Below are 27,472 nucleotides of genomic sequence, written 5' to 3' on the forward strand. Positions count from 1 at the left end.
CCAAAAGACTGGTAGAACGCCATAGTAAGTCCTGTCTTCAAAGCAGGTGCAAAACATAAGCCTGAGAATTACCGACCAATTAGCCTGACTAGTGTGGTTATTAAAATCTTAGAAAAGATTTTTCGGAAGGAGCTGCTTAAGTACCTCGATGAAAACTGGATTCTTTCGGAGAAGCAGCATGGCTTTAGAGTAGGTTGATCTTGTCTCACTAACTTATTAGTCGCTCGTGAAAGCTGGTGCCCTCTTAAGGATCAAAAGTTACCTGTAAACGCAGCCTACATCAATTGCCGCGAAGCTTTCGGCAAAGTTCCTCACAGCCGGCTGTTATATAAGCTAAGGAATGTCGGGATTGGAGGCAATCTATTGATGTGGATAAAAGACTTCCTAGTTGGGCGTCAACAAAGAGAACGGGTGAACTCCAAGTTGTCTATCTGGGAAACTGTGCTTAGTGGAGTCCCCCAGGATACAGTTTTGGGGCCGGTGTTATTCCTCTTGTATGTAAATGACCTCCCTCGTATACTATCGTCATCGGTCTTGCTATATACTGATGATATCAAAACATGGAGAGCGATACAAAGTAAGGGTGATAGCTTAGAACTCCAAAACGACCTGAAGAAATTATCTGAATGGTCCTAAACCTGGCAGTTGCCGATAAATACTTCCAAGTGTATTATGATGCATATTGGTCATTAAGGTACAGATACATACACGATGAATAACACTGAGCTACCTATTGTCCAGACACACAATGACTTAGGAGTCATCGTTAGTCAAGACTTAAAAACTACTGCATACTATCGTGCAATAGCCGCCAAAGGTTTTAAAACTTTATGGTCCATACATAGGGCTTTTAGTCATATCGACGCTGAAACGTTTCTGACTTTGTATATAGTGTTCGTGCGTTCTAAACTTGAGTACTGCATACAAGCAGCTAGCCCCTGCCTAAAAAAAGACAATGAGCTCTTGGAAAGGGTTCCGAGAACGGCAACTAAGCTGATTCCCGGAATAGCGGAGCTCCCGTATGGTACTAGACTGACCAAGTTAAACCTATTCTCGCTGTCATATCGAAGAATCAGAGGCGACTTGATTACAGTTTTCAAATTGCTTAGTGATAAATTTGCACGTGATATGCCCTCATTTTTCTTGTCTTCCAAAACAGAAAATTTACGAGGACACTCCAAAAAACTTCACAAGCCCAGAACGAATTACTTGTTAGCTGACTATCGACTTTCCCATCGAATCATCAACGAGTGGAATTCATTACCTCAGCACGTGGTTGAGGCTCCATCCGTTGAATCTTTCAAAAGAAAGTTGGATCAACTGAGAGACCATCATTGCCAGGACTAACACAGGCCATGAAGCTTTCTGTTATTTCTAAACTGAAACTGTAATCATTTGGCATAATTACTGCGACTTCAAATAACCAAATTAAGAGGTCAGAATATTAATTTGCTGAGTTTAATAAAACTCCTGAATTCAAAGTATTCAATTTGAAAGAAGAAGATCAACTTTTTATGGCGAATGTTCAAGTACAAATATCAGATTCCAACGTAGAGCTTTGCTTTGTCTTAACGAATTTGTGAGTAAATACAATTAGCGCGCAAGTAGAAATATTTCGGCCGTTTATGTTCTTTTAAGAAATGGTCGGTAATGGTGAATACGAAGATCAAAACTCCTCAAATGCGTCATCATTTTGGGAGTGTCGAGAATATCATCGGACGGTTAAACGCGTGGATGCTGCATACAAACTTTGTAATGAATTATGTCTAATGATACAAGAACGGGCAGAATTAGAAAAAGCCTATTCATCCAACCTCAAAAAATGGTCTTCTCGGTGGCTTAGTTTCCTTGATTCTGGTCTGGAGTATGGCTCTGGATCTTCCCCTTGGAAAGGATTATGTAAGGAAGCTGAGGCTGTATCAAATGCCCATCAAGTAAGAACTTTTTTGGTGACTAAATTATCGTGACCCCTTTCAAAATGCTAACAAATCTCTGTACTGCTAGATCTGGTGTCTAAAATTTCAACTGATTTGGGTTATACGACCAGTCAACTTTTGTATTTGCATAATGGTTTTAGCAACCAGTGAGTCAGTGCATACATGATGAAATCATGTGCATTTTTTTTAAGTAATTGGTAATTGGCGTGAATGCTGAAGATGCTTTTGGATGTTCTTGCGAATAAACCTCATCTATCTAATGATTACGGTAGTCTCGAGTACTTTTAGAGGTATAATGGCAGTTATCATCTCCCGATGCTTACACTGGAAGGGTCCTCCTATAGGTGACTGAAAAGGAAATTGTGTTAGAGTTAGTCGTAGTGACCGGAAGCGTAACCGCAATGTCCGAGGGACAACTGCTTGAGTTCGGTCACACACGACCTTTTTGTGGGTAATTTTCGTGTTAGCTTCGTAGTTGTTGAGACCTTACCGCCGGAGACGGAAATCTGTGAAATAATGCGGGGTGTGCATCTTTCGGGTTGAACTTTTCTAACCCCACCTTCCTTTATGGGAAGGCAGCATCGCTGTAATGCTGTTTTTTTGAGGGAAGCACCTTACTGTCGTCACACCTCTATACGGTCAGCAGTACGACTTTGCGCTTGGACCTTGGGTTCGCTGCTTTTAGTTCTAACGCTCGTCAGCCGATCTGCTTGGCATGGAAGGACCTTGAGGAAGGATTGTTCCAGCCAGTATGACCCGATTGGTTCATAACGATAGGCAAGACTGACCACCAAGTCAAGGCAACAGCAACGGTCAGGTGTAAATAAACATAGCACTGTACAATCGGGGGATATCACATACTAATACAAGTAGTCACAATTAAATTTTACCAGAAACTAGTAGCCTATTAAAACTTAAAGCAATTATTCAGTTGCAAACTGATTAGTATTCAATTTGTTCACAATTCAGATGGAGAGTAATGAATACTTCAATGCTGTTGTGACTTTTTTCACCCACAACAACCTAGAGTTTTTTGTCATTGGTTAATAGAGTTTTAATAGTTGAATTCATGAGTCAATTAAAGCTAGACCACCATGGAAAACTCCCTTCTGATGATATAGTTTTGACAAGCTACTGTCAGGAAGCCTCCATATGGCTCATACAATTAGTCAATGATTCATAACCTTTTCTACTTCACGATTTAGCCATCATGAAGTTTTTGTTTTATTAATTTAACCACAAAAATCCATCACAATGTGAGTGACGATTCAGCATAAATATTAAGTTTTCCAGACGGCTACTTGTTCCGATTTACCATCAAGTCAATCTAAGTTTCATCGTTTATAATTCAATGTTGTGATGCTGGCTTATACATCTTTTGCATGTGGAAGTGTTTTAAATGAAATAAGAATCTTCTTATAGTCTTAGGAATTTAATTAGTTGCAACATTAAAAACTATTTCGTGGACTACTTAAGACCGCGAAGTTCTGGACAACTGTTCACTTCTGGTTTAAGACTTTCTAACCTTTTGTCGAGATTTTGAAAGTTGGCGCTTTTCATGGTGGATTACGGGTTTTTATAGTCGTGAAACCTTATTTTTATCCATTTGTCATTCGGTCTGTAGATGAATAACGGTCAGAGCCTTATGTAGACTTTTCATGGATTATTTTTTACAACTGGCTTCGTCATTGCTGGTAAAATGTCGCGAATTATTCAACCATTTCCACTTTCGCTATAGATGGTAACTATTGTTAGTAAAAAGTTCTCTCAACCCTATTACTTGTTTATTGAAATCAGTCTGAGTGCTGTTCTTTGGGATATATTGTAAACCTGGAATACTTTTGCAGCTTGTCTTTTATATTTGTGCGTTCATCCATTGAATGCCTAAGATAAATATTCTAATATTTCAGATGTCTGAATTTAGCCTGTGCTATTCATCTTAACATTACTGTTGCCCATGTATGTTTGCACTTTAGACCGTGACCCACTGTTATTTGGGTTTAAATTACAATCACTGGTTTGGGATTTTAATGTTTGGACAACTAGATACCATCTCTTGGGATCACTTGATAATTACGACTTAAATCCTAGTGTACAGGCCTGCATGTGGTTTTGAGGTATCATCGTATTCTCGCCCCCAAGTGTAGCTTATAATATTAATCATTTTATGGTTTTTTGCGTTACGTTTTAAGTTCACCTCTGAATCTCCCCTCCATTTCGACTGCCTTTACAAATCCCCTTTTGAGTTCTTAGAAGTTTAGTACACCAATTTTTGATCTTATCTTCAGAGACTTGTAAGTATATTTATGCCCAGTTAATGTGCTCATAGTTTATCTTTTGTGGATCCAACAGGGTTTTTTTAGCTAAGAATTCTTCACTTATGTGGATAAGCTAGAACTGGGTTAATGTGAGATCGTTTTCTTTCCTCCTTCAGGAATAATCATTTTTAAAAATATTTGAAGACCTGTTTCAGATGCTTGGCATCTCAGTTATGTTTGTGATAATGATATTTGTTGATTGGGTATGCATTAATATCCTATCTTCTGTGGTATAGTATCTGAATGTAAGGGTACTTAGTTGATTAATAATTAATTTCTTCGAAGTTCATAAACGGTATTGGTTTCTATTAACTCATTACATATCTATCCATTTATCCGTCTATACACGTTTGTTCATGATTACACTTTATGCTTTAAGGGGCCATATTTCTTGTAGTTTTGACCTTATCCAGTTTTATATAATTGTACTTCTCTGTTTTTCAAGAATGTACGCAACATCTTAATAGACGAAATTCAAACTGAAGTTAAGCAATGGCAAAAAGAGCACTTTCACAAAAGTTCGTTACCTCCACAAACATTGAAAGAAACAAAACAATTTGAACAAGATTTTGAAATAGCACAAAAACAATGGTCCAAACGTTTGAAAAAAGTTCACACTACTAAAAAGGAGTATTATCAAGCCTGCAAGACAGAACGTTCACTTCAAGTTCAGGTTCGGAATGCTAAGAGTGACCCAAGTGGTACCGCTGAGCAGGTAATTTATCTATTTTTGCAAGTCAACTATATTTGTTTTTAAATGTGTTTAATTTCACACTTTTTTGTGCTATGTATTTTGATTGTTTAAAGATCCCCACCTTGTTAAAAGACTGATATTTGAACGAAGAATATTCTTTTCGATAAATTCTCTTTAGGCCCTACAATTATATATCCAAATTAATAATCCGAAAAATGATCAAGTTTAGGGCAAAGTGTATCGTTTAAAGTTAAAGCATGTAAATTTAAGATTGTCAAACAAAATAGAATTAGATTGTTAATGTTGATATGGCTCATATGGAACGTTAAATCGAACCAGCTTATATGTTAAGTGAAAATTTTGAGATCCTTGGTGAGAATAAATATGGGTCAGATAGGGTGAGAGAAATAACTGCGCAATTACAATTCAATCAAATGTTTAGTGTAAGACTATATTGTGTAAAAATTTAGTAAGACATAAGGTGGGATGAATGGGAAATAAATGAATCATGTATTGGGGAGATTAATAATGCTGTTTAACCAATATTAATAATAATACAAATATTTGTGAATAAAGATAACAGAGACAATTAGGTTTAACTACGAAAGGTCGTAAGTAAAATAGTCAAATAAGGTCACTCAACGGCCAAGATTACTATTGATTAATTGGCCTTGAGGTTTGCCAAAGGAGCAGAAGCGGTTGAAGATATTTCTTTTGTACGCATAGCTCCGGTTTCTTAATCCGGATGGCTATTGCTTCAGCCGTTTGAAGGACTTTAAGACTGACAAGCTTTGGCAAGAAATTACTGACCCGATAAATAATTGGATAGACTTGGTTTGTTCTGGGACGAAATGGCACTAAATGAGCCAATATCAAACTGTTCACTTTCTTCACCAGACCTTTGCTTAGCCACGCTGGGAGGTGTTCGCGAGTACAAAAATGTAAATTTCTAGAACTTCGACCAACATAGCTTGCTCCATAGGAGCAGTCGAACCGATAAATACAAAATGAGATGATCATTATAGGTATTTCATCTAGCCTCAGTGTCACCATTGGGCGCGTAGGAAACACTAATCGTAGTTCTCCGGCGTTGAAAATTTTTTAGGTTGTTTTGCGTAATCTTTGAGTTAGTATTTTGATATCCGTATCTCCTCGGAATTGTAGGCGCATGATTTCTTATTCTCCGTTTGCATTTCGCCTATTCTCATATTCGTAATCATATATTTAATTATAAACTTTCTAGGGTATCCGTTTTCCTTAAGAGTATTACGCAAGGTGTTTAACTCTTCAACTACATCTGTAGAACATATAGTGCGTATTCGGTAATTAAGAGTTTCGATCAGGTGTCTTTTGTACTGTAGAGGTACAAAGCTAAGGAAATGTGTGTACTGTCCTGTCCAGGTATTTTTTCTGTTTAAATTCCTTTTTAATGGCCCATCCACTCTCTTAGTTAGGAGAACGTCCAAAAAGGCTGTTCTACCATCACTCTCTTCTCCCGATGTAAACTCAGTGGCTGGATGTACCTCATTAAACTGCTTCAGAACTTCTTGCTATGATGTACTATCTTTACAGAGGATGAATGTATCACCCATATATCGACAGTAAATGTAAATTTTTGAATAATCTTTTTGAGTGGACCATTTTCTAGTGTGGCTAGAAAAGTATCAACTAGTATATTGCCGAAATGGTGAACGCATTGCAACTCCATTCGTTTGTCCATAGATTTCTCTGGTGAACTTGAAATTCACATTTATGGTGCAATTCAGTAATAACTCTTTTACGAAATTGATAGGAATTGTAGTTTTAATTTCATTTTCACTCGGTTGTTCACATATATATTCTACAGCCTCTATGAGTGGAATATTTGTGAGTAATGATGTTATATCCAATGACATCATCTTTAGTACCAAAGTATTTGCGTTTGCGATCTCGTCAACAAATTGGAATGCATCCCTAACATCATGTTTCACAAGTGTTTCGTGGAGAAGTTTCAATATAGTTACCAACCATTTATCTATGGTATAAGGAGAGTTACATATCTAAAATTGGTCTTGATGGGATCCCCGATTTATGTACTTTTAGCAGTCCATACAATCTTGGTAGATAGGTCCCCATTGGCTTAATCATTTCGTATAAACTTGAAGAAATAATCTGTTGCTTCTTAAGCTTCTTCATAGATCTGGTTAGCTGATTCTCTATCTTATTATTGAGATCATTCTGGTCAGTTATTTTTTGAAATTTTAGTTTGTCATCTAAGATGATACCCATTTTGTCAACATAATCACTTTTGTGAAGAAGAACAATTCCTGAACCCTTGTCAGATTTCCTAATCAGTAACGTTTCATTCTTTAGGAGTAGGTTAATAGCTTCCTTATGCTTCTTTGTAAGAATGCTTTTGTAATTAAATTTATTGTTCTTATGCTGGTAACAACATTCCACGAGAATTGATTTAAAATGTTCTAGTTGTTGATCAGAATTTGCAACTAAATCATGTCTGACTAAATAGATTTTCGAATTATATATATATATATATATCAATGTGGTTACAGTGATTACGTGTATCACAGAATTTCAGATAATACCTCTAGTTTTTCTTTATCTAGTTCAACACTTGAGAAGTTATGCATATACCTTTTAGAGTCGGTTGGAAATTTGCTTTCGTTTGTTTGATTTCCCAGATCATATGCTTTAACTTTAAACGATACACTTTGCCCTAAACCTGATCATTTTTCGGATTATTAATTTGGATATATAATTGTAGGGCCTAAAGAGAATTTATCGAAAAGAATATTCTTCTTTCAAATATTAGTTTGTGTTATGCAGTTTTCTAACTATATTTACCGTTGTCTTTCTTCATCAGTTCTTTAATTTTATTTTAGTCATCCTCAAAGAATGAGGCAGTTTGATTCAGGTTTATATGGTAAAATATGAGAGATATATCATGATGACTATTAGCCTCAACTTGTAATCGAAACCCTTAGGCAAGATGAGGTTAGATTTCGTGGATTAATGGCTAAAAGTCTAATTTTTAAATTATTGAGTCAATTAATGTATGCTGATTTTACTAACCGGTAATTCAATGATGCACTAAATCAATGTGAACAATATAGCTTAGTAATGAAATTACTGAAATGCCGACCACCTATATAACCTGAGATTTTTTGAGATTGTGATATTTGCAGTTGGTGTTTTAGGTAATGCAAACGTTTAAAGAAAAAATACCTAATGAATAAAATTTTTTTATTTACAATTTGAAGACAAGGGTATTGAGATAACATACGACCAAATTCCATTTAGGTGGGTATCGGACATTCTAAAAGTATTTTAACTATATTGTTTTATCTTTTGCTCGTTAAACATTTTTGTTCTCATAGATTATTTGGGCTATTTTCGTTTAAATAATTTAGCTACGAGAAACAATCAAGTTGCAGATCAAAAAATTAATTGATTAATAATAATTTGTAATATTCCATCTTGATTTTTCACTGATTTTACATTTCTTTTTATTTCTGTTGCTAATTCGTCTGAGCTCGCACCAGTTAAGTATTCTCATATTTTTAAACATTCTAAAATTGTAACCAGAATTAATAAAAAACAATAAGAAAAATGCAAGTATAACTACTTTTGTTGCAGGGATGATAACCACAAATCTGTTTTCGGAAAATTTACGAAGTCATCCTTGAAAATCAGAAAATGATTCTTATTGTTGTATGTTAATAACACCACGACTATCACTACCAGTGTTATGACTTTGCCTTGTTAATTATCACGTGGCAAGATCGCCAATCAGAACACCGACTCGTACGACCTCGGCCCTGTGCCAGACAAATGACGCGTTAACCAGCACGAGCAACCTAGAGTCAACTCAGAGTCCTTATCGGTTCTTCTTGCCTAGCCCTGCCGGTTTGTGTTCAGAACATAAACTTAGCTCCCACTGTATGATACATGCATTTCAGACGTACAGTTTATGCACAAACAAACCAGATCGCACCACATCATAAAATAGAAAACAATAATTATACAAGATCAAGCCAAAATTGAGTGTGAGAGACTGTAACTAATAAATCGGGAATAAGTTAAGAATGGTAAATCGTATCGTAATAGTCAATAGGTCAAGTGAAATGATATTTATATACAGTCTAGTTACCTAATAATCATCCAATAAGAACATATGTAATGATAGTCTGCGAATAATTCCTAGCAGTTACCATTCATTTATTCTTCGTTAGAATATAACCAAGAGTTTCAAATCTTTTGAAATTAGTTTCGTTCACGAATAAATACAATTACTCCACTCCATAATATACAGACTAAATTCAAGGCTAACGAACGAAGTCCGGCATTATTTACTGGATTAATCGAAGTGACTTCAAAAAAACGCTATGTTGGACAAAGTGGAGATCTTTTCTATCCACACATCATTAAAACAAGTTAACAGTTGAACAAAAAGTCAATTAGTCTCTAATTCAAATGATAATAGTACTGTAAACCCACACAACAAACTTTTCGATAACAACCGAATACAAGCAAGGTCACTAAAACGCACGTACATAATAATTACGGAGATATTTTATCTAAAAGAAATCGGTTCTAAAAAATTAGTTTATGAGTTATTCCGTCAACTGCACAAATTCAGTTACGTGCGAAATTTAGTACTTATCCAGCCTTTTGCAGAAAGTATGCTTATTCATCATACCAGTTTTAGAGGTAATTAGTTTCCTGACTTATTAAATGGGAAAATCTCAAACTTCCTTAGAATTACAGTTTTTTGATCGGAATTGTAAATCTTGCTTTTTAGTCAACTGTTATTTCTTAGGGACTTAAAGGACAAGCTGTTGCACGGTCACTGAGATGGCATCTAAGAAATGAAACAATCGAAAGCTTTGTAGACTTTGTCGGTTTAATTACAAAAAATCAACCACAAACTGCAAAAATGTTTCTATAGCAGTTTCTTTCTGGTCCTTTAGTGTTTTTAATTATTTTTAAAGATCAGTTACTGTTCTGATTGTATAAAAATAATATTTTTTCATTTCTTCGCCTTGTTTATTAATTAATTGTAAATAACAAGCCTGTCTTTATATAGCCGTACAGTTCCAAGAATTAAACTATCAAATTATGATATATTCTCTGGATTCCTTCATTTTGTTTCATCTTTTCTAACTATAAAACTTCCAATCATATTTAAACTAAGTATTGACAGTATTACCTAAAATAGTAACTTCCTAGCTCAATCATCGAGTGAAAAGAGGCGGCAAAATAAAGTGATAACACGAAATAGACTTGTCTACCCAATATAAATACTTTGTATATTGCGTGGCTATGCATTTTTTCTAACATTATACTTCTCAACATCTTTTAGTTTTTATTTGATACACAATTAAATCGATTCTTAGGTGTAACGACTTGATAACTGTGATCATTTTGTTCCTTCTTATATCACCAAAAAATAATCTTAAAGAGAACTGTTGCAGTGGGTTTATTTGTTTTTGCTATATTGGTAGGATGATAAAAAAGTGAGTTAGCTATTGATGTATAGTTTTTCGTATGGTATCATAACTTTCCTTGTTGCTGTTATTCATCCCTCCTTACTTTGTCTAAATGCATGATTTTTCTACCTTTGATTTACTATGCTATATAAATTGGTTATTGTTCATTTTTGCATTTATTTCTGTTGATTATCTTAGTTTATTATTTTATGAGTGAATTGAATTCAATAATCTGATACAAGTATTCAAACATTTCACTTATTAAACTCTTCCGTAGTACAAGATAGAAGCACCTAGCAGAATATAAATTATAAATATTAAGTTATTAGTTAAATTAGCCTTGGGATCTTCCATATTTTTTCCTCATTTTACATCCAGTTATAACTGACTAACAGATTTATTAGATTCAGAGTTATTTCATCCATATAGTAGTTAAAATATTTGTTGAATAAACTAGTTCGCTAGTAATTTTATCAAACTTTTATTTTAAGGAATCACTAGAAACTAAAGGACACTGAATAGTGACTTCGTTATAGTTTGAGACTACCTAATAGTCTGCACTCATGAACACATACACTTAGTGGAATCCAGGATCTTCAGTTTTTACGACTAGCATGATACATTTAGACCATCGATTACTAAATCCATTTGGATCTTGTGGCATACTTACTCAATATTATCAGTAAGTTACATGAGTCACGTTCTTTACTCGACAACTCATGACTTTTTATCGTTGCATCAGGATATTCATTTTAATACTAATCATTAATAAACACGACTTTTCTATTTGAATCATTCTATAGAAATTTCTGTATATTTTTAAAGTAATTCTCATTACAATCTTACTTGAGCTGAAAATCAGTGAATGTAGAAAACCATTATACAGTTGTTTATTTATCAGATCACGGTTTTTTCTTTACTCTTATTTACTTTTATATTTAATTATGGATGAAGTATTTTAATTTCTTGCAACTACTACCTCTTCACTTCGCCAATTTTCTGTTTGCAATGTGGTGATTGAGTAAAAGGACATCAGATATACGTTGGTGAAGTCATTAGTTATTTCCCAAAATAATATGTAATAATGCTAATTCGTTTAAGAAATACTGTTTCATTTTGTTCTGTCTTATGTTGATAAAATATGATTAAAAGGATTTAAGTTTATGTATATGCAAGATTTTCTTTTATTTCATTGTGTAATTTTATACCAGCTTATTTCTTATTCTGTTTCAAAAGGACTTTACAACTCTTTAGTTATCACATGATTTAAGCGTTCTAAAGTGCTTTTGACTTCTTACGTCAGCATTAATTGGTTTCTATGAGATGAATCATATTTATTTGTAATATTGGTTCTTAACTATTTAGGTATTCATACAAGGGAGCTGAATTTATGATAATTCAGTAAACTACTATTTTCATAAGATGAAAATTGTTGAAATAGCAGGTATAATGATCAGAATTTAGCTTATTTTAGTTCATAACAAAAGGACTTAGTCAAGTAATTGGCATTATGTAATGCAAACATTTAGTGGTCTTTCAAATATGTACTGAGAATAAACCTAAGCAATCGAAGCTAGATAAATATTTATTTAGCAGTACACTATCCTTTAATGAAGTTAGCAATGTGATTTTCATGATCTAGAGGCTTATTTCCCGAATCTGGATAAAGTTTGGTTTTGGAATTGATAGTTATTTCACTTACATTGCCCCGGAAACTTTTTGTTTTACTGCTTAAATGTGAGCTACACCGGCTTGTCCTCGTGTGTATATCTTCCTTAAAGTCTGATCACTTTGGCAGTCTACTGCATAATGATTAATAGGCACTCGCAACAAATTGAAGTGTAGAAGTCGCATTTATAATAAACACATGACTGCAATAGACTGTGACTTAATGATCTTCAGATAATATTTGTATGGGGAATTTGAGTCAACTGAATTCGTCGCTCGAATATAGTAAATATAAGTTCTAAAAACTGTTCTTCACAAGTGGGGTGTGACAGTTAAGAGGTTTATTGATAAATATATACACATGTGAACACCATTTACTACCACGTTATGTATTTTCAGTAAACACAGTATAATTGTGTGGATTTGAGTTGAACACTTTTCAAACCGTCTTCTCTTACTATTTACTTATTTATTTATGCTTTCTGGTATCCCTATTTGGCATTTAATCCTGACTAAAATAGCCTGTTATGGACTGACTGCAATTTTCATTTTGACAGTTTAGCAGTTCGGTTATGGTGATGTATTATTTCGAAGCTTTTTAGTTTGGCCAGTTGTGGTTGTTTAGTTTTTTTTAGGGGATGGAGTTTGAAAACATGCACTTTGGGTAAAATATTAGTTTATAGGGTACATGTAGTTTTTGGTTATAGGCTCTACCAAGTAAACAGATTAAATGCACAAAAAATCTTCGTTTCACACACTGTAATTACTTGTTTCCGTTATTAGCATACTTTTCGAGTCTTTCCATTATGCTTTATTTAAACTACTTGCAAATTTTTTGTGTTGTTTGTTTGTTTGTCCATTAATATTTTGTGTTTGCACATATAGTTACTTTCAGGTACTAATGTATTTACACTTAAAATGTTATGGATGATAATCTATTTCTGTAGAGCAAATTATATATATATATATATATATATATATATATATATATATATATATATATATTGATTAGTCATTCGTATTATCTTGTTTTTGTTTTCTTCTGTCTGTTTTTGATAAACTGAATCGTTAGGTATCAAACAAAGTTGTTTATCTAAAGATACTGTGGTTTGTGTATAGTTAAGCACTGAATCTCCTCTTAGTATTCAACAACATGTGAATTTTTGTGCAGGAGGTGCATTTTTTATACGATAGTTCATGTCCAGTAGTACTTTATATTTTACGATAATAATTCACCATATATATACATATAGCATAGGGATAGTTAACGAAAAGTTTTATCGTCTGAAACGGACCATACTGGAACCTACCAACGTTCAACTCCGTACATTACCACTAACTCTATTATTGACCACCGTTGAAATTCTGCTTCTCAGGGTGCTTTTTGGCTCCAATCCTAATTTCATGTTTTAAGCTAGCCGGTTGCTTATTTGGGAAGTTGGTGTGAGGCTAGTATATATAGCTCTTAGATGTTGCCTCCATTTGACTTATTTTGAGATAGGATTAATGCATTTGTGGAAAAAGTGTTAACTATAGTATTTTGGAGACAAAAAGGTGCTCAACAGTCAGCAAGCAGAGGCAATGTCTGTCGGAATAACTGTCGCAGCTCTTTGAAGTCGATTTTCAAGAACTTTTTCTCGAATGGAACTTAGTAAAATCCCACGGAAACGGATTGAGAACAGGGACTTTCTGCCCTATCGAACGATAGTGTAGTTGTACGAGTAACATCTGCTACTATATAGCTGACTTGTGAACTGATCATACTTGTATTATTTGATAAATTAACATGTATATCTATACATATATACGCTTCTGGATTTCCTTACAATATATGTAAATGTATAGTATATCTAGATCCTCTTTTCACTTCTATCATGCTATGTAGTAAGGCGTTGGTTGTAGCGCTACGCATAAATTGGAACATTTTGGTTGCATTATGGTTACCAATAAAAATGTTAATTAACTAGCACAACACCAACTTTTAAGGCGTGTGAGAAAATAAAATATGAAAGTCCATGTGTTCTTAATGACGAAGTCATATGTTTTCAGATTTAAACCGAATACAGGTTTTAAGTAGTAATGACTATTGAGAATTATCTCCTAAACAATCGCTACGAACTCTGGATATCTAGTTTAATTTATTTTAACCACCATGTTATACTTCACAAACATGTATAAATATTCTGTTATACATAATAAAAACTCCAATTAATCGCACTTAATTTACTTATTTATTCAAATATATTGATATTATTGCCAAGTTGCTACCGAATTATGAGATGAAATGAACTAACATAATTCTACATATTTAGTTTAGAGAATTTGTTATTTCTATGAATTATTATTCTTTTTTAAACAGCTATAAATCGTTTTATAATCTGATTTTTAAATGATATAGTGTGTGTAAATTGGGGTGTTAGTCACTGATTTATTTGTTTTACTATACCAATTATTATAGTTTCATAAGGTTGGCGATTATTATTCCATTTTGTTTCTTATTTGTATTCTAAAGTGTGATTTGATTTGCTTGATTCAGTGCGCTTTTTAATTATCAGAGTTCTAAATTCATGAATCTACTGATAATATTTAGTTCCGTTGTGAAATTGATTAAAATTAACTAATTTCTTTTTAAATTCTTATAGCTTAAGAAAACACAAGAAAAATTAGCTAAAGCGGAAAAAGATGTTCATCGAACTCGTGATGCATATAAAATAGCGTTGGCTGATTTAAATACTGAAAGCTCACGATATGTTGAAGAAATGACTAAAGTAAGTAGTTAAAAGAAAGTCAACCATTTTGTTTTCTTAAATTTTCGTGATCGAATCTAAATTATCCACAAATAAATTGATTGTTTAATTGTTGTTTCCATGTTTATCAATATTGAATTACTTATAGATGGGTTGTTTTAATCGTGCTTCATTGTTTCTTTCCGTTTGATTTATTGCCATCCATTTTTTAAAACGCTTATTTTGTTATTAGATAGATAATATCTATCTTGAAATAGATCTTTGTTTTTGATTTCTCTCTTACCCACTGATCAAACTGGATTGGTAGATGTGAAGAGTACACCTATATATATATATATATATATATATATATATATATGGGTCTGTGTCATTAATTCAAACATTAATATCTACTGGATGACGTATAGAATCACCTACTAGGTTATGAACTTCGTCTATCGTCAGTATCCTACTATGTGTAGACTTCGGTTTCAATCGTTGATATTCACTTGATGAGGATTGTGATTTTAAATAGACGAACCACAGCTATGTAATATATGACAAGCGTGATAAAATTTGTGTTGTCTCTTATGACACTGTATGGGCATTCTGTTACCATACTTCTCTGTTTTGTCAGGTATATGTTCTCTCTGACGTAGTATATTCCGTTTGTGTTGTATAAATAGTGTTATTATTTTACCATATATTGACGATAGTCTATATTTGTTTTGTCATTTTACTAGCTCTTTGTTATACATAGTGATTAAGTGTTTATTACTTTTTTATAATTTACATTATCATATCGGTTGTCAAATAACAACTATACAACCAATAGCCTAAAGGTTCATGCATAAAAGGTATATTTTATAAACGTAGAAATCTTAGATCATTTTTGAAAGCATACAGGTATTGTATACTACGAATCACACAAATGGATGTTTATATATATATATATATATATATATATATATATATATATATCGATCAGTACCTTGAAAAAAACTGGTCATCTTACTTATTCATTGTGCTTCCACATTTACTACAGTGAATATCATTTTGTAAAACTACTATTACAACGATCTCGTGTGAGGTATAAACTGATAGATGCTAGAAATTCAGTTAGAACAATAAAGTACTCGAGTTAGTAACTAGAACAATTCGGTGTCAACAGCAGATAATAACGACTCGGTTACTTATTATTCTTTGTTTGATTAAACTGAATAATAACTCTAGGTAAGTGTGTGGATACGTACACGCAGTAGATTGCACTGAAGGATTTCAATTGGATGGGATTATCTTGTTTTTCTTAACTCAAAAATGAAGTCATAATTACTTTGTATGCAAATCAGTGTTCGAGTCGTAAAAATATTTATTGTGTTCAAAGATCTGACATGATTTCTTATAGTTTGTTTCAAATGATAAGAATATTCTCCATAAAGTCAAATAAAAATAATCACTGTGAGGCTTTAAGGATGCTGATTTTAGTGAGTTCTATTCCATTTACATTGCATGAATATAAAAAAAACACTTGTGTAAAGTAATATTTATTCGGGGAAAATAGAAAATATGAGCTTGTTAATATTGTTTAATGTTTTTGGAACGAAAGGGAATTTGATGCATAGTACAGATGGAAATACTAGATTACTGGTAGCATGAAACGCAATTTTAAACCTGACCTATTCTAGTCCTCTATTTTAATTAGGTTCTGATGTATAGTGCCTGTAAATCGAACAATTTAATTTCATAGAATTCAAGATGACCTAAACATGAAGGTTATAGCAAATACAATAGGTCAACAATGCTATTTTATTGAAACTGTTGCTTAAATTTCTCATCCCTGGAAGGAGTCTAGTCTAAAAATATGTGATTTTGCCAGTTTACGCAAAACATTGTAAATTTTATGGTTTACCTAACTGTCTCTCATTTTTTTAATCTATTTATTGTATTGGGACCACTAGTCTATATATACTAGACCGGTATCCAACGTTGTTTGTATCTAACTCTAACTAATCCACGATATTGTGTGACCATCTTCCATTGTCTTTGGGGATGAGCCTGGTTTGCTTGTATATAAACTACATATGTCTGAAATATATTATTTATACAATGTTGGCTGGTATTGCGTCTTGAACTCAACGGGCAGGGCTAAGCTTGAAGGACCAATAGGAATCCAGATTTGACGCAAGGTTGCTAGTTCTGGTTGACGTGTCATTGGTTTAGCACAAGGGCAAGGTCATATGGGTCGGTATTCTGATTGGCGATTTTGCCATGTGATAATTGATAGGGGCAGAAGTCATAATTTTTGTTGATGTCTATGATAATTATAAACAGCGGAAGAAGCTGATGAGAGTAACTGATAATCAATGATAATATGGGTGAAGCATTGAGTTTGTAGTTGGCTACCTAAACTATAAGACTATAGTAAACCAAAAGTGTCGTCATCGTAACAATCTTTTTTTGAAGGGGGAATTATATGGTAAATATTTTTAGATATTTTGCTACATGCAACAGTTGTGTAAGATATTAGTTATTCACTTCTAGCAAGACATTGTAGCGGAAATTGTAGTAAAAAAGATGCAATCTTAACTGAGAAAAGTTTAGCGAGATAATGAAATTAACACACCTTTTAAATATCCTTTTTCGGAATATTCAGCTTTTATCCACTGAGTTTACCTTTTCGAGTACTACTCTATGTAATTCGATTTAGGGATTCAGGTAGTAGTATCGCTAGCTCTCACCGTGAAAATGTTAGCCAATAGCCCCGAGCGAATCAGCTGGCACTTATTAATTGAGTTACATTAGACATCTATTTTTATTCTTATTTTCATTACTACTTTTATTGTTGTTGTCTTTGTAACGCTGTATAGAAGTATCGAGTGATTTGATGATTTCAAATTTCTCTTTTTAACGTAATTCTTTTTGGGCGTACCACTAACAATGTATATATATATATATATATATATATTTAAGGGAAACCTACACTTTCTATTCGTCCTCTCCATGAAAGTCGTAATTAACTGATACGCTGATCACCGTTTAATATTTTGTTATTCGCTTACAGTTATCATATTTAAAGTTATCTGAAATTCTGTTAGATAACTTGGTTTTTATTTCATTCTTTCGTCTGTAAAATATATTCCAGTGATTCGTAAATTACACTAGTTTGCATGTTTGATTGTTACAGACTCGTTTATTACTTAACCCAGTGTTTTTATTTCTGTCATAATAAAATGAAATGTCGCATATTTGTTTGGATATTATTGTTTTTCTAACGACCCAAACTGACCATAATACACAGTATTTTAATTTAAAAAGATAGTGTATAATAGTGAACGCCGTAAAGTATGTTTGATATCATTGATCTAATAATAATTCACAAAAGTTGCTATTTCAATGTGGATTTAAACATTAGCTATGTAGATCATAGAGACTTTATCATTTTGAACATTAATGAAATAAATTGGAAAGGTATGGAAAATCAAACAACTCTATCATAGTAACTTTATCCTGATTTAGGACTACTGAATAGTTTGCACTTAATGACCCAGGATCTAAAGATCGTGTGACAACCGTGATGCCTGTAAACCAACTAGATCGGAATCCAACAGCCTACATTTTCAACTTCCGTTGATTTTGGATCTGGATGAATTCGTATTCAACGCCATTGATAAGTTGCTATCCCCTATTCTGGCCGATTCCATGTGTCACAGTCGATCAGTCGCAACGTAGAACCTAGTATGTATGTACATCGGTTCAAAATGAGATAAAAACACAAAAAAGGTTCTGGAGAGTTCAAAAGCTCAGCGTTTAGAGGAAGACAAAGGATGGATGCATCTGCACCATTCCAAGCGATTTCGAGCCATACGATCTTTCGTCATAGTTTACTAATATATTGGAACAGTCTCTCAGTAGATAGTGTTCGATTTTCAACCAGTAAGTCGTATGGTTGAACTCCTTCCCCCATACTCCCATTTGAACAAATAAGTACTATCATTAGCCTTTACATTTGAAATATGACTCAAAGCTAAGCTGATGAATTTTCTTATGGTAAACGACTTAATCTATGGAGAACACCAATAGCTTTGAGGAAATCCTTTTCGATACGCCTCTATTAGGTATTTGGTTATAGTTTAAACAAGTGTTTAGCTACTACATAATATTACTATAATATGAAATAATAAATTAGCAGCTAATTCATATTGATATCTCTTTATTAATGTATGAATTCATCACATAAGTCAATATCTTTACTGTATGAATGTTTCCATCCTCTAGAACATATCCGGTACACTGAGATGAATCAAAAACTCTTTCGTACTGAATAAATAAAACCGGACAATATTGCGAAAATTCCTTATTTCAAACTTAAAACGAATGTTCATTTTCCAGTTCCTTTTTTTCTGTAACCGGAAATCATTCGTAACTAAAAGACTTATATGTTAATAAGTGTGTAACGAAAACTACTAAATCTTCATAGTTGTTTGTTTCTATCTTTGTTGACTTAGTTTAAGATACCCACTTCCTGGTCAGAATATTTCTGTTTATCCTGTTACAAATTTGTTGTTAGATAGTTGAAGGAAATTCACAGAGAGCGTAAACATAAGTTTTATGCTAGTTGAAACTTACTAGCAAGATATATCAACGACCTTTAACGGTATTGATCTTCGTGAAATTCTTACCCGTATCATAGTCAGAGACGTTACCTTTAAGCTATTTGAGTCGTTGATAACCTTTTGTAGGTTTGAGATGTTTATACTAATTGGTCTCGTTTTATGAATGATAACTGTCACCGCCTCCAACCACAACGATATTAAATGAAGCCATTATGGTGTGAAGTCGCTTAGGTAAGTGGGCATATATCAAGCTGATCGATACTATTCGATTTAAACTAAGGACCAGATAATACAACATTCGTTATTACTTAGTGACAAGATATTGTATAGAGTCACAAGTTTCAATATTTTTCGTACTGCATATATAACGTTGCATAAATGTGGTTTCTTTTGAACGGTTAAAACAAGCATAACAATAATAACTAAAGAATTTTAATAACGATAATATATATGATAATTTCTTATTAGGACAAGAATTCATTTTCTTATGATGATTTAATATTCTATAATTTAATTATTTATTTTGTCTACTTTACCTCTTATAGTTTTTATTTTTTCCGCTTCCTTTTTCAAGGTATTTAATCGAACACAGGATTTTGAACGAGAACGTCTTAGTTTTTTTAAAGAGATATTTAACAGTCTACATAGTGCCCTTAATGTTTGTGCGAAAGTTGAGTAGGTTGCCCCAGTGTATTTAATGATAAATTTAATAATAGTAGAATTTTAATGTTTAATATTCATTCAATGATGTTATAATATTATGTTTCAATTGATCATGAGATAATTGGATAATATTCAGTAGTTATATGATTGACTGAACGTTTAATGAGTGGTAGTACCTATCATACTGCGCTCTTAGATTGCTTTTTCATGAATTTACGATTTGGTATTTTTGTTATTTACCTTACATTGCAATTCGTTTATAAAGACAAGGTTTATTTAATCATGTTTGAGGGTACACTTAAAGCTCAGAGTACTAAATAACCGCGTAAACCAGAGTAGACGGAATAGGGTTAAAACCTACAACTTGTTAATCGGAAACCCAAATTTTTTTAATTATTAAGAGGACCTGCTACAATGTACTTCGGTTTAAGTCTCCGTGTACTTACCTACTTGGGCCTATCACCGCTCTTGAGGTATAGGCCACTGATGGGGGATCTCCAACCAGCTCTACTGGCTCTCCTTTCCAGTTGTTGCCAAGTGTCATTCGTTGTCTTGATGTCTAAGTTCAAGTCCCAGTTCCGTGTGTCTTTTGATCTGCCTCTTTTCCTTTTGCCCTGAGGATTCGAAGTTATAGCTTGCCTTGTGATTCGATTTGGTGGTTTCCGTAAAGTATATCCTATTCGCCCTAAGCGTCTTTTCCTAATTACCTCTTCATTTGGTAGCTGATCTTTTCTCTGCCAGAATAGGTTATCGCTGATGGTCTTTGGTCAGCGGATCTTCAGTGTTTTGGGTAGAGAGCTGTTTGTAAACACCTATATTTCGGTGGTGTGGGTAGTAGTTTCCTAAGTTTCAGCACGGAACAGTAGGACTACTTGAAAGTTTATGTTGACAATTCTAACCTCTTTCCTAGACTACAGTTCTTCGTACAAAATTGATGAAAAATTTGAAAAGATGTGCTTCTTACATTATCTTAATCAAACGTTTGCCATAAAGATATTTCAAAGTTTAATGAGTACATAGGAAAGTTTTACATTTCATAATAATAGCAATACAACCGACTGCAGTCGGTGATGCGCAAACATGATAGCAATCTAATCTACATATCGTAAGCTGGAATAAGAATAACTATTGGAGTTTTATATTTCACAATATGAATGGTTTCCGGACAGTAGAAGCATCATCTAGAGGTTGTTTAAAGCATGGGTTAAGGATCGAAATTTTTGATTTTTTTAAATTGCTTGTTCCATTTTCCTCATCCCAAAAATATTACCAAATTATCCTGGCTCTCACAATCTTTCGAGGAAAACTATGTATGCTTGTACTAAGGGTGCTATTCCCATTCATAATAGGGCGACAAACATAAATTCCCTTGACATAGTAATGAATGTATAAGTGTTTAAGCGAAACCCGTTATGTATAAATGTATTGGTGTCCTTCAATTATTTTCAGGCCTGTGTATTTCACTTAACTGCATTTTCTTACGTTCCATACCAAATCATTTGTAACAGAATGATCTTTTTTTCTTGTTGAAAATATTTCTAGTTACGATTCTATCTACAATGAGTTAGCAGAGAGTATATCACAATGTGATGTTGAAGCAGACTTAAATTTATGGTCCTCAAATCATGGAGTCGATATGCCTTTTGTTTCTCCACAATTTGAAGTAAGAACTATACAAAATGGAATCTTACTTTTTAGGTTTATATGAACTTATTCTCAATGTATTCTTTGTTGATTATTTAATTAATTTAATGTGATCAAAGGTACTTTCTTTCTGACGAGATCTTTATGGTGAAATATTTGTCTCATGTATTCACTACACTGGAGTTCGTAAACTAATAACATTTTATTATCTCGACTGGATATCAGTTGATACAGACTTGTGTTCTACACTTAATCCAGTTATCTTTATGTACGAATCTATAGCTTCCAGGTTTCATTTTATCTGTGATTCGTTGTCGAAAAATGTCAGAAAATGTAAAATACTGTCTAATATTCCTCGCTATTTTATCATGTAAAGCATAACTTACTTAACTGACTCAAAATGCGAGACTGAGTTATTGGTATGAATAACTTTAGCGTTTTACTAGCCTATTCCCATAAAGTGTAACTCAAAGTGTGTTACAAAAACTTTTCTATCGACAGTTTAGTAACTAAACTCCATTAATAAATGAACTCTAACGAACGAGAACTCAGGTAGGGAAAACCAAATCACACAGTGCTTTAATAAAGTATGAAAATTGCGTTGTCCTTTACATACTCCACTTCCTATAATTTTGTTGTTACTTTGATTCGTCACCGATTTCCTAACAGTTCTCTTTGTTTCAGTTTTCTGCTACCAAATGAGTGTTTCAAAGATCCAAACCAGTCAGTCATAACCACCTTTAGGATCTGGCACGTGTGTGCCTTGATCCAAGTTGCCACACTAAGCTAGTAAATGGAGGTGGATTTAACTAGTTGGGAACTGGTTAGAATAATAGTAGCACTAATGATATTGAGGAAGACTAAGCATAAGGAATATGATTAGGAAAGAAAAAAGTGAATTACGCGGAATTGAAGTATAAAATAATATTGAAACTCAAGATCTAGGAGATAGTAAATAGATGTATATGCACCTCTGTGTCTGATTTAAACCTATATCACATGAAGTATCTAATAATCGGTTACAATTATCACTCAATGATCAACGAGGTAGATAATCTCCTCCCAATAACACAGTTCAAACCGATAATCAATGAAATTATGGTGGATGGGATCATAATTAATTAATGCAGCAAACAATATTTATTTGAATGAATGTTTGTCTTCTAAAAATAATTTTATCCCTTATAATCATCATCAGTATGTTGGATAATTTGAGTAACAACATTTTATCTAACCGGTTTCAAGTGCATATTTCATTTAATCTTTTCAAGGAGATACGCAAACTAATGTCGAATATTTTGTGTATTTTATTTCACATGGATATACAAAGCTGGAGATCTTGTCTTAGTATTCAGATGTAAAGTGATATATAGTTTGCTCAAATAAGCAATACGTTTAAACCGTTGATGTGCATACTCATATTGTGCGACATACATGTTGTGCTTTTATGCATCCACCGACTGCTACAATAATAAACATTTATTATCTTTAGTTTTCAAATTAGTACGCGAATATTTATCCTCGTCCTTTTGTTATGAATTGTTCGATAAGGAGGATTGTTTTGTCATTCTTGTCTCCCTGATTATTTTCCAATGGATTTCCCTATAATACCTCATTTACTATCGATTTTGTGTAAGAATCTCCCTTTATCTTCTAAATTTCTATCCCAAATTATTAGTTGAAAAAACTACTCTTTTCCCATCAATAATCGATTTTTCTTTGGAAAATTGTTTTACATAAAATTCACGCAAATTGTAACACGTGAACATCTGATTTACGTCAAAATATCTGATTTCTTCTATCCTTTGGTAATATGTCTATCCTACATTTTCCTAAAATTAATAATGACCTTAAACATTCTACTCATAATACATGTCTAAATTTGAGTAGTGTATGTGTCAGTTTACCACTAACTTGTAGTTTCATTGGTCAATTTTCTCTTTTTTTCGCCTTCTGATCCCTCATTATCAATGACAATGTTAATTTGTTGAATGTTAAGTAAGTAAAAAATGAACAGAATTGTTAGATCATATGAAGGAAAATAACTAAATATGGATATTCTGTTTGGTTTTGGGTGATTTTGTCTCATTTTTCCCACATTCTTACTATTACGTACTAACTGTGTACTTTATTATTTCTTGTGCACATCAAGAAAACCGTGATATTATTGTGAATAATGAAAAAATATCTTTTGTAAATGGTTATCTTGTAAAGAGTTAGTTAAAAACGATGCTCTTCAGGTTTTTTCTCAGAAATTATTTATGTTACGTTAATCATAGTCTTTTATGCATACATAGTTCTGCATACTGTTAATGTACAGATCCAAACATTAGTCCTAATAATAGATGTATGCAATTACCATAAACGAAATCACTACTTGTTCAGTTAATCTATTGTCGAATAACGTTTAATGTACTGTGTTTCACAGGTAATATATGTAAGCTGATAGAAATCCATCAGTGAATTCAAGCTTAGCTGTTGAAAATTAGGTAGATTCTCTTTAAAAACACTAAGGTTTCTTATTTGTCTGTGCTCAAAATGTCCATTGATATTTGTAAGTGGTGATCATGTGATTTCACTTTCATAGTTATTAAATATATTTTTGTATAAATGCTATCTTTAGTGTTTCAGGATTTGCAGTTTTTAGTCGTTTAATCGGTTATTACGGATTACGGCTTGAGGTTCACGTTTATCTCTATTAATCTTGCTAGTATGTTAATTACTAAATAAAAAAGTACTTGAATCGCATCAATGAGTGTGTAGCTTTCTTATACAACTAGTATAATGAAGAAACAAAAAGCAGTTTGATTATGGTTGTGATTACATGCTAATCAGTATGCAGTAATACATGAGATAACTAGATAATAGTTACTTAATAGTATCAAATCAATGCTGCAGATCTCTTAAGTTAACGGAAATCACGAGGTTAAAGAAATAACAGGGTAAATGTACTTTTTCTTAATATGATAACAATACAGTTAACATTAGAAAATAAAATTAAGTCTACTGAAAAATAACGATTTCAGTTTAAGATACTTATAGGTTATTTGGAGTTCCGTGAAATTAAATCTTGATTATTTTCATTTCCTTCTTGCCATTATCTAGTAGGCTGTGAATGAAATTCGTTTATGAAACATCTTGTACACATTTCCTTCAACACAGTGTCTATATGGATGTGCATTGTATATTAGAGTTACTGATGGAGGAGCTATCATAAAAAAACTACCATTCTTACAGTCAATCAGTCATAATCAATATAAGACTTGAAACACTGGTACATTGGTCCAAATTATCACGTCATATCGGTAAAATGATGTATAGTTGACAAAACGAATAACAAAAGAGTCCAAATAATCGTTCAGTTAATCATTAAACGACTAATCAACATGTTGGAACTTTTATGATTAGCGATTTCAGTAGATATAACGTCCAATTTTATTCAAGGATTCATTTCTTGAAATATAGCTATTCCATTGTGTCATACAGTTTCTTTTTAACAAAAAATATAATTTGATTTTGATTTTTTTCATTTTTTTCATAGGAGTATTCACCAGACCTTGCATATATCACAAGTAAAAAACGTGCTACACTAACTGATCCTAATGCTCCTGTCACTTTGACTAATATAACAATGATAAGTCATCCATTTGATAATGAGTCTGATGAAATAACATCTAATAATTCTAAAAGTAACAATAATCATAATAAAAAATTAGATAATAGTATTGTTTCATCAGCTAATGGTCGAAATCATGAGTAAGTCTATAGTATAGTACTCGTGTTTTGTGTTTGTTACCTTTTCAATTTTTTGTCGTATTATGTAGTTTTATTGTATTTGCAATCATTTTTCAAGGAGTAAACGTACGTTCTGTTACAAATCAAATACTATCATTACTATTTTTGAACATTCTGCAAAATAATCATGTACGTTATTTATTTTTCATACATGTATCAACAATTCGGTCGTGTTCATTTGTGAAGGTAAAAATGAATGAAGTTGTGTTTGATGCATTGAGTTATAACTTATTTACTAAGTACTGGTTTATGTACTCAACTATGAGTCAAACTGTTTTTTAAGTATGATAACGAGTAATACTATGCAGCTACCCAAACTGAAGTAGTTGGAGCGAGATTCTAACCTATTACCTATTGTTTGAAACCCTAGTATTTTAAACATTAATCTGCTGCTATGGCAATCGACCCCAATGTTAGTTAGAGAGTGAATCAAAAATTTCTGTTTGTTTTATGCTATATGTTACTTGTTTAACTTTGGACAGTAGACTTTTCTCTTTGAAACTATTAGCTCTTGATCTAGATTATTTAGTTTAGCCTGACAGGATCCATGTCATTTTTAATGCTCAACGCCAACACTGTTAGTTAAATACGTAGTGAAGTGGTGAATCTCCCACTAAGTTTTTTACTAGTTAAATAATGAATAGAGTGGATACTTGAATTTAGAATCAGTGGAGTATATTCTGTCAAGATTACTTTCATTATTAATAGTTTTCAAATAAATAAAGTTTCAAGAAAACATAAATAATTTCACAGAGAAATAAAAGTATCACATGGTCGCTATTAGTTGGACCACTTGACTATCAACTATTGAGTTGAATGTTCAAATTTTACACTATCGAATTCGTTTCTAGCAGTGTGGTACTATTTTCGGCTTTCATATTAAAAGTATAACTTGAAGACTAATTGTTGTTGTTGTTACGTGAAAGAAAGAATATTTTCATCGCCTAACTAAATCGAACGAATTTTTTCTTATCGACACTTTTTACTCGATAGATTATGTTTTGTGTATGTATCTCAGTAATATTAATCACTATTTTAATCGTTATTAACTGTAAACTACACTTACATTTTATTTGTGTTGGCTAAATATATTTTCTCATCGGAATTAAGTTTTCTAAAGTAGTAGTCTTGTGTTTATGCTTTATCTAATTTTCTTATTTGGGATAATTGAGAATGTACCTTAAGGTAATAGGATTCATAATTAAATTACATTCTGCCTATATTCACTCTCATATTTACGTTATTAAATGCCGTCAGAAAATAAAGAAACCAATCAAATAATGTGTATATAGGATAATACAATTGTAGTAACTCAACAAATAACTAATTAGTTACTTTGTTGTTAACAATCTCAAGAGGTATGTACACTTCTCGCAATTCATCGCTTTCAGTTTAAGTATATCGCATACAAATTTTTTTTAGTATTCTTTCATAACTGAGTTTTTTTTAACTTTTTCCGACCTTACCTTTAAAAGATATTTTCCCCACCTTGAAAAATTATCCAGAGCGAATTCCATGGTCTTCGTATATATATATATATATATATATATATATATATATATATATACATTATCAGGCTTTACTCTAATATACATCAATATTTATAATAAGAATATGAAACTATTCAAGGTAATTTATTATGAGTTAGTGATCACTATGGAATAGACAGCATAACTATACATAGTAGGTAAACAGTACACATTGGTAGTAAGAAGACAAGTGTATTAGTAGTGATAAGAATAATAAAATAATAGAATTTCTAGTCAATAGTTCAACATGGGAAGTAGATCAAACGTGAAAAAAACATCAAAATAATCACAAAACACTATCAAAGTTACGCAATAAGAAGTATGTAAATAATTAAATAGTGAAGAATATAAACGGAAGGAGATAAAAGATAACAAATAAATACGGTATGTCGGAAAATT

The 27,472-nt window shown here is 32.5% G+C and overlaps 1 protein-coding gene across 1 annotated transcript in view; it reads left to right on the forward strand.

The window, feature by feature from the left end:
* Positions 1–1,579: 1,579 nt before the first annotated feature.
* The window catches only part of Smp_140490 (putative membrane traffic protein), a gene marked incomplete at its 3' end in the record, with an annotated part of 31,693 nt that continues 5,800 nt past the window's right edge, over positions 1,580–27,472 (forward strand). Inside the window, exons 1-6 of the mRNA XM_018793718.1 lie at positions 1,580–1,934; positions 4,701–4,970; positions 14,746–14,871; positions 20,017–20,117; positions 21,648–21,768; positions 25,291–25,505. Coding sequence (XP_018648202.1) covers positions 1,641–1,934; positions 4,701–4,970; positions 14,746–14,871; positions 20,017–20,117; positions 21,648–21,768; positions 25,291–25,505 — 1,127 coding nt within the window. The 5' untranslated portion in view covers positions 1,580–1,640. The remainder of the gene's footprint in view (positions 1,935–4,700; positions 4,971–14,745; positions 14,872–20,016; positions 20,118–21,647; positions 21,769–25,290; positions 25,506–27,472) is intronic.

The sequence above is a fragment of the Schistosoma mansoni genome, chromosome 1 (assembly GCF_000237925.1).
Source record: "Schistosoma mansoni strain Puerto Rico chromosome 1, complete genome".
NCBI classification, from domain to species: domain Eukaryota; kingdom Metazoa; phylum Platyhelminthes; class Trematoda; order Strigeidida; family Schistosomatidae; genus Schistosoma; species Schistosoma mansoni.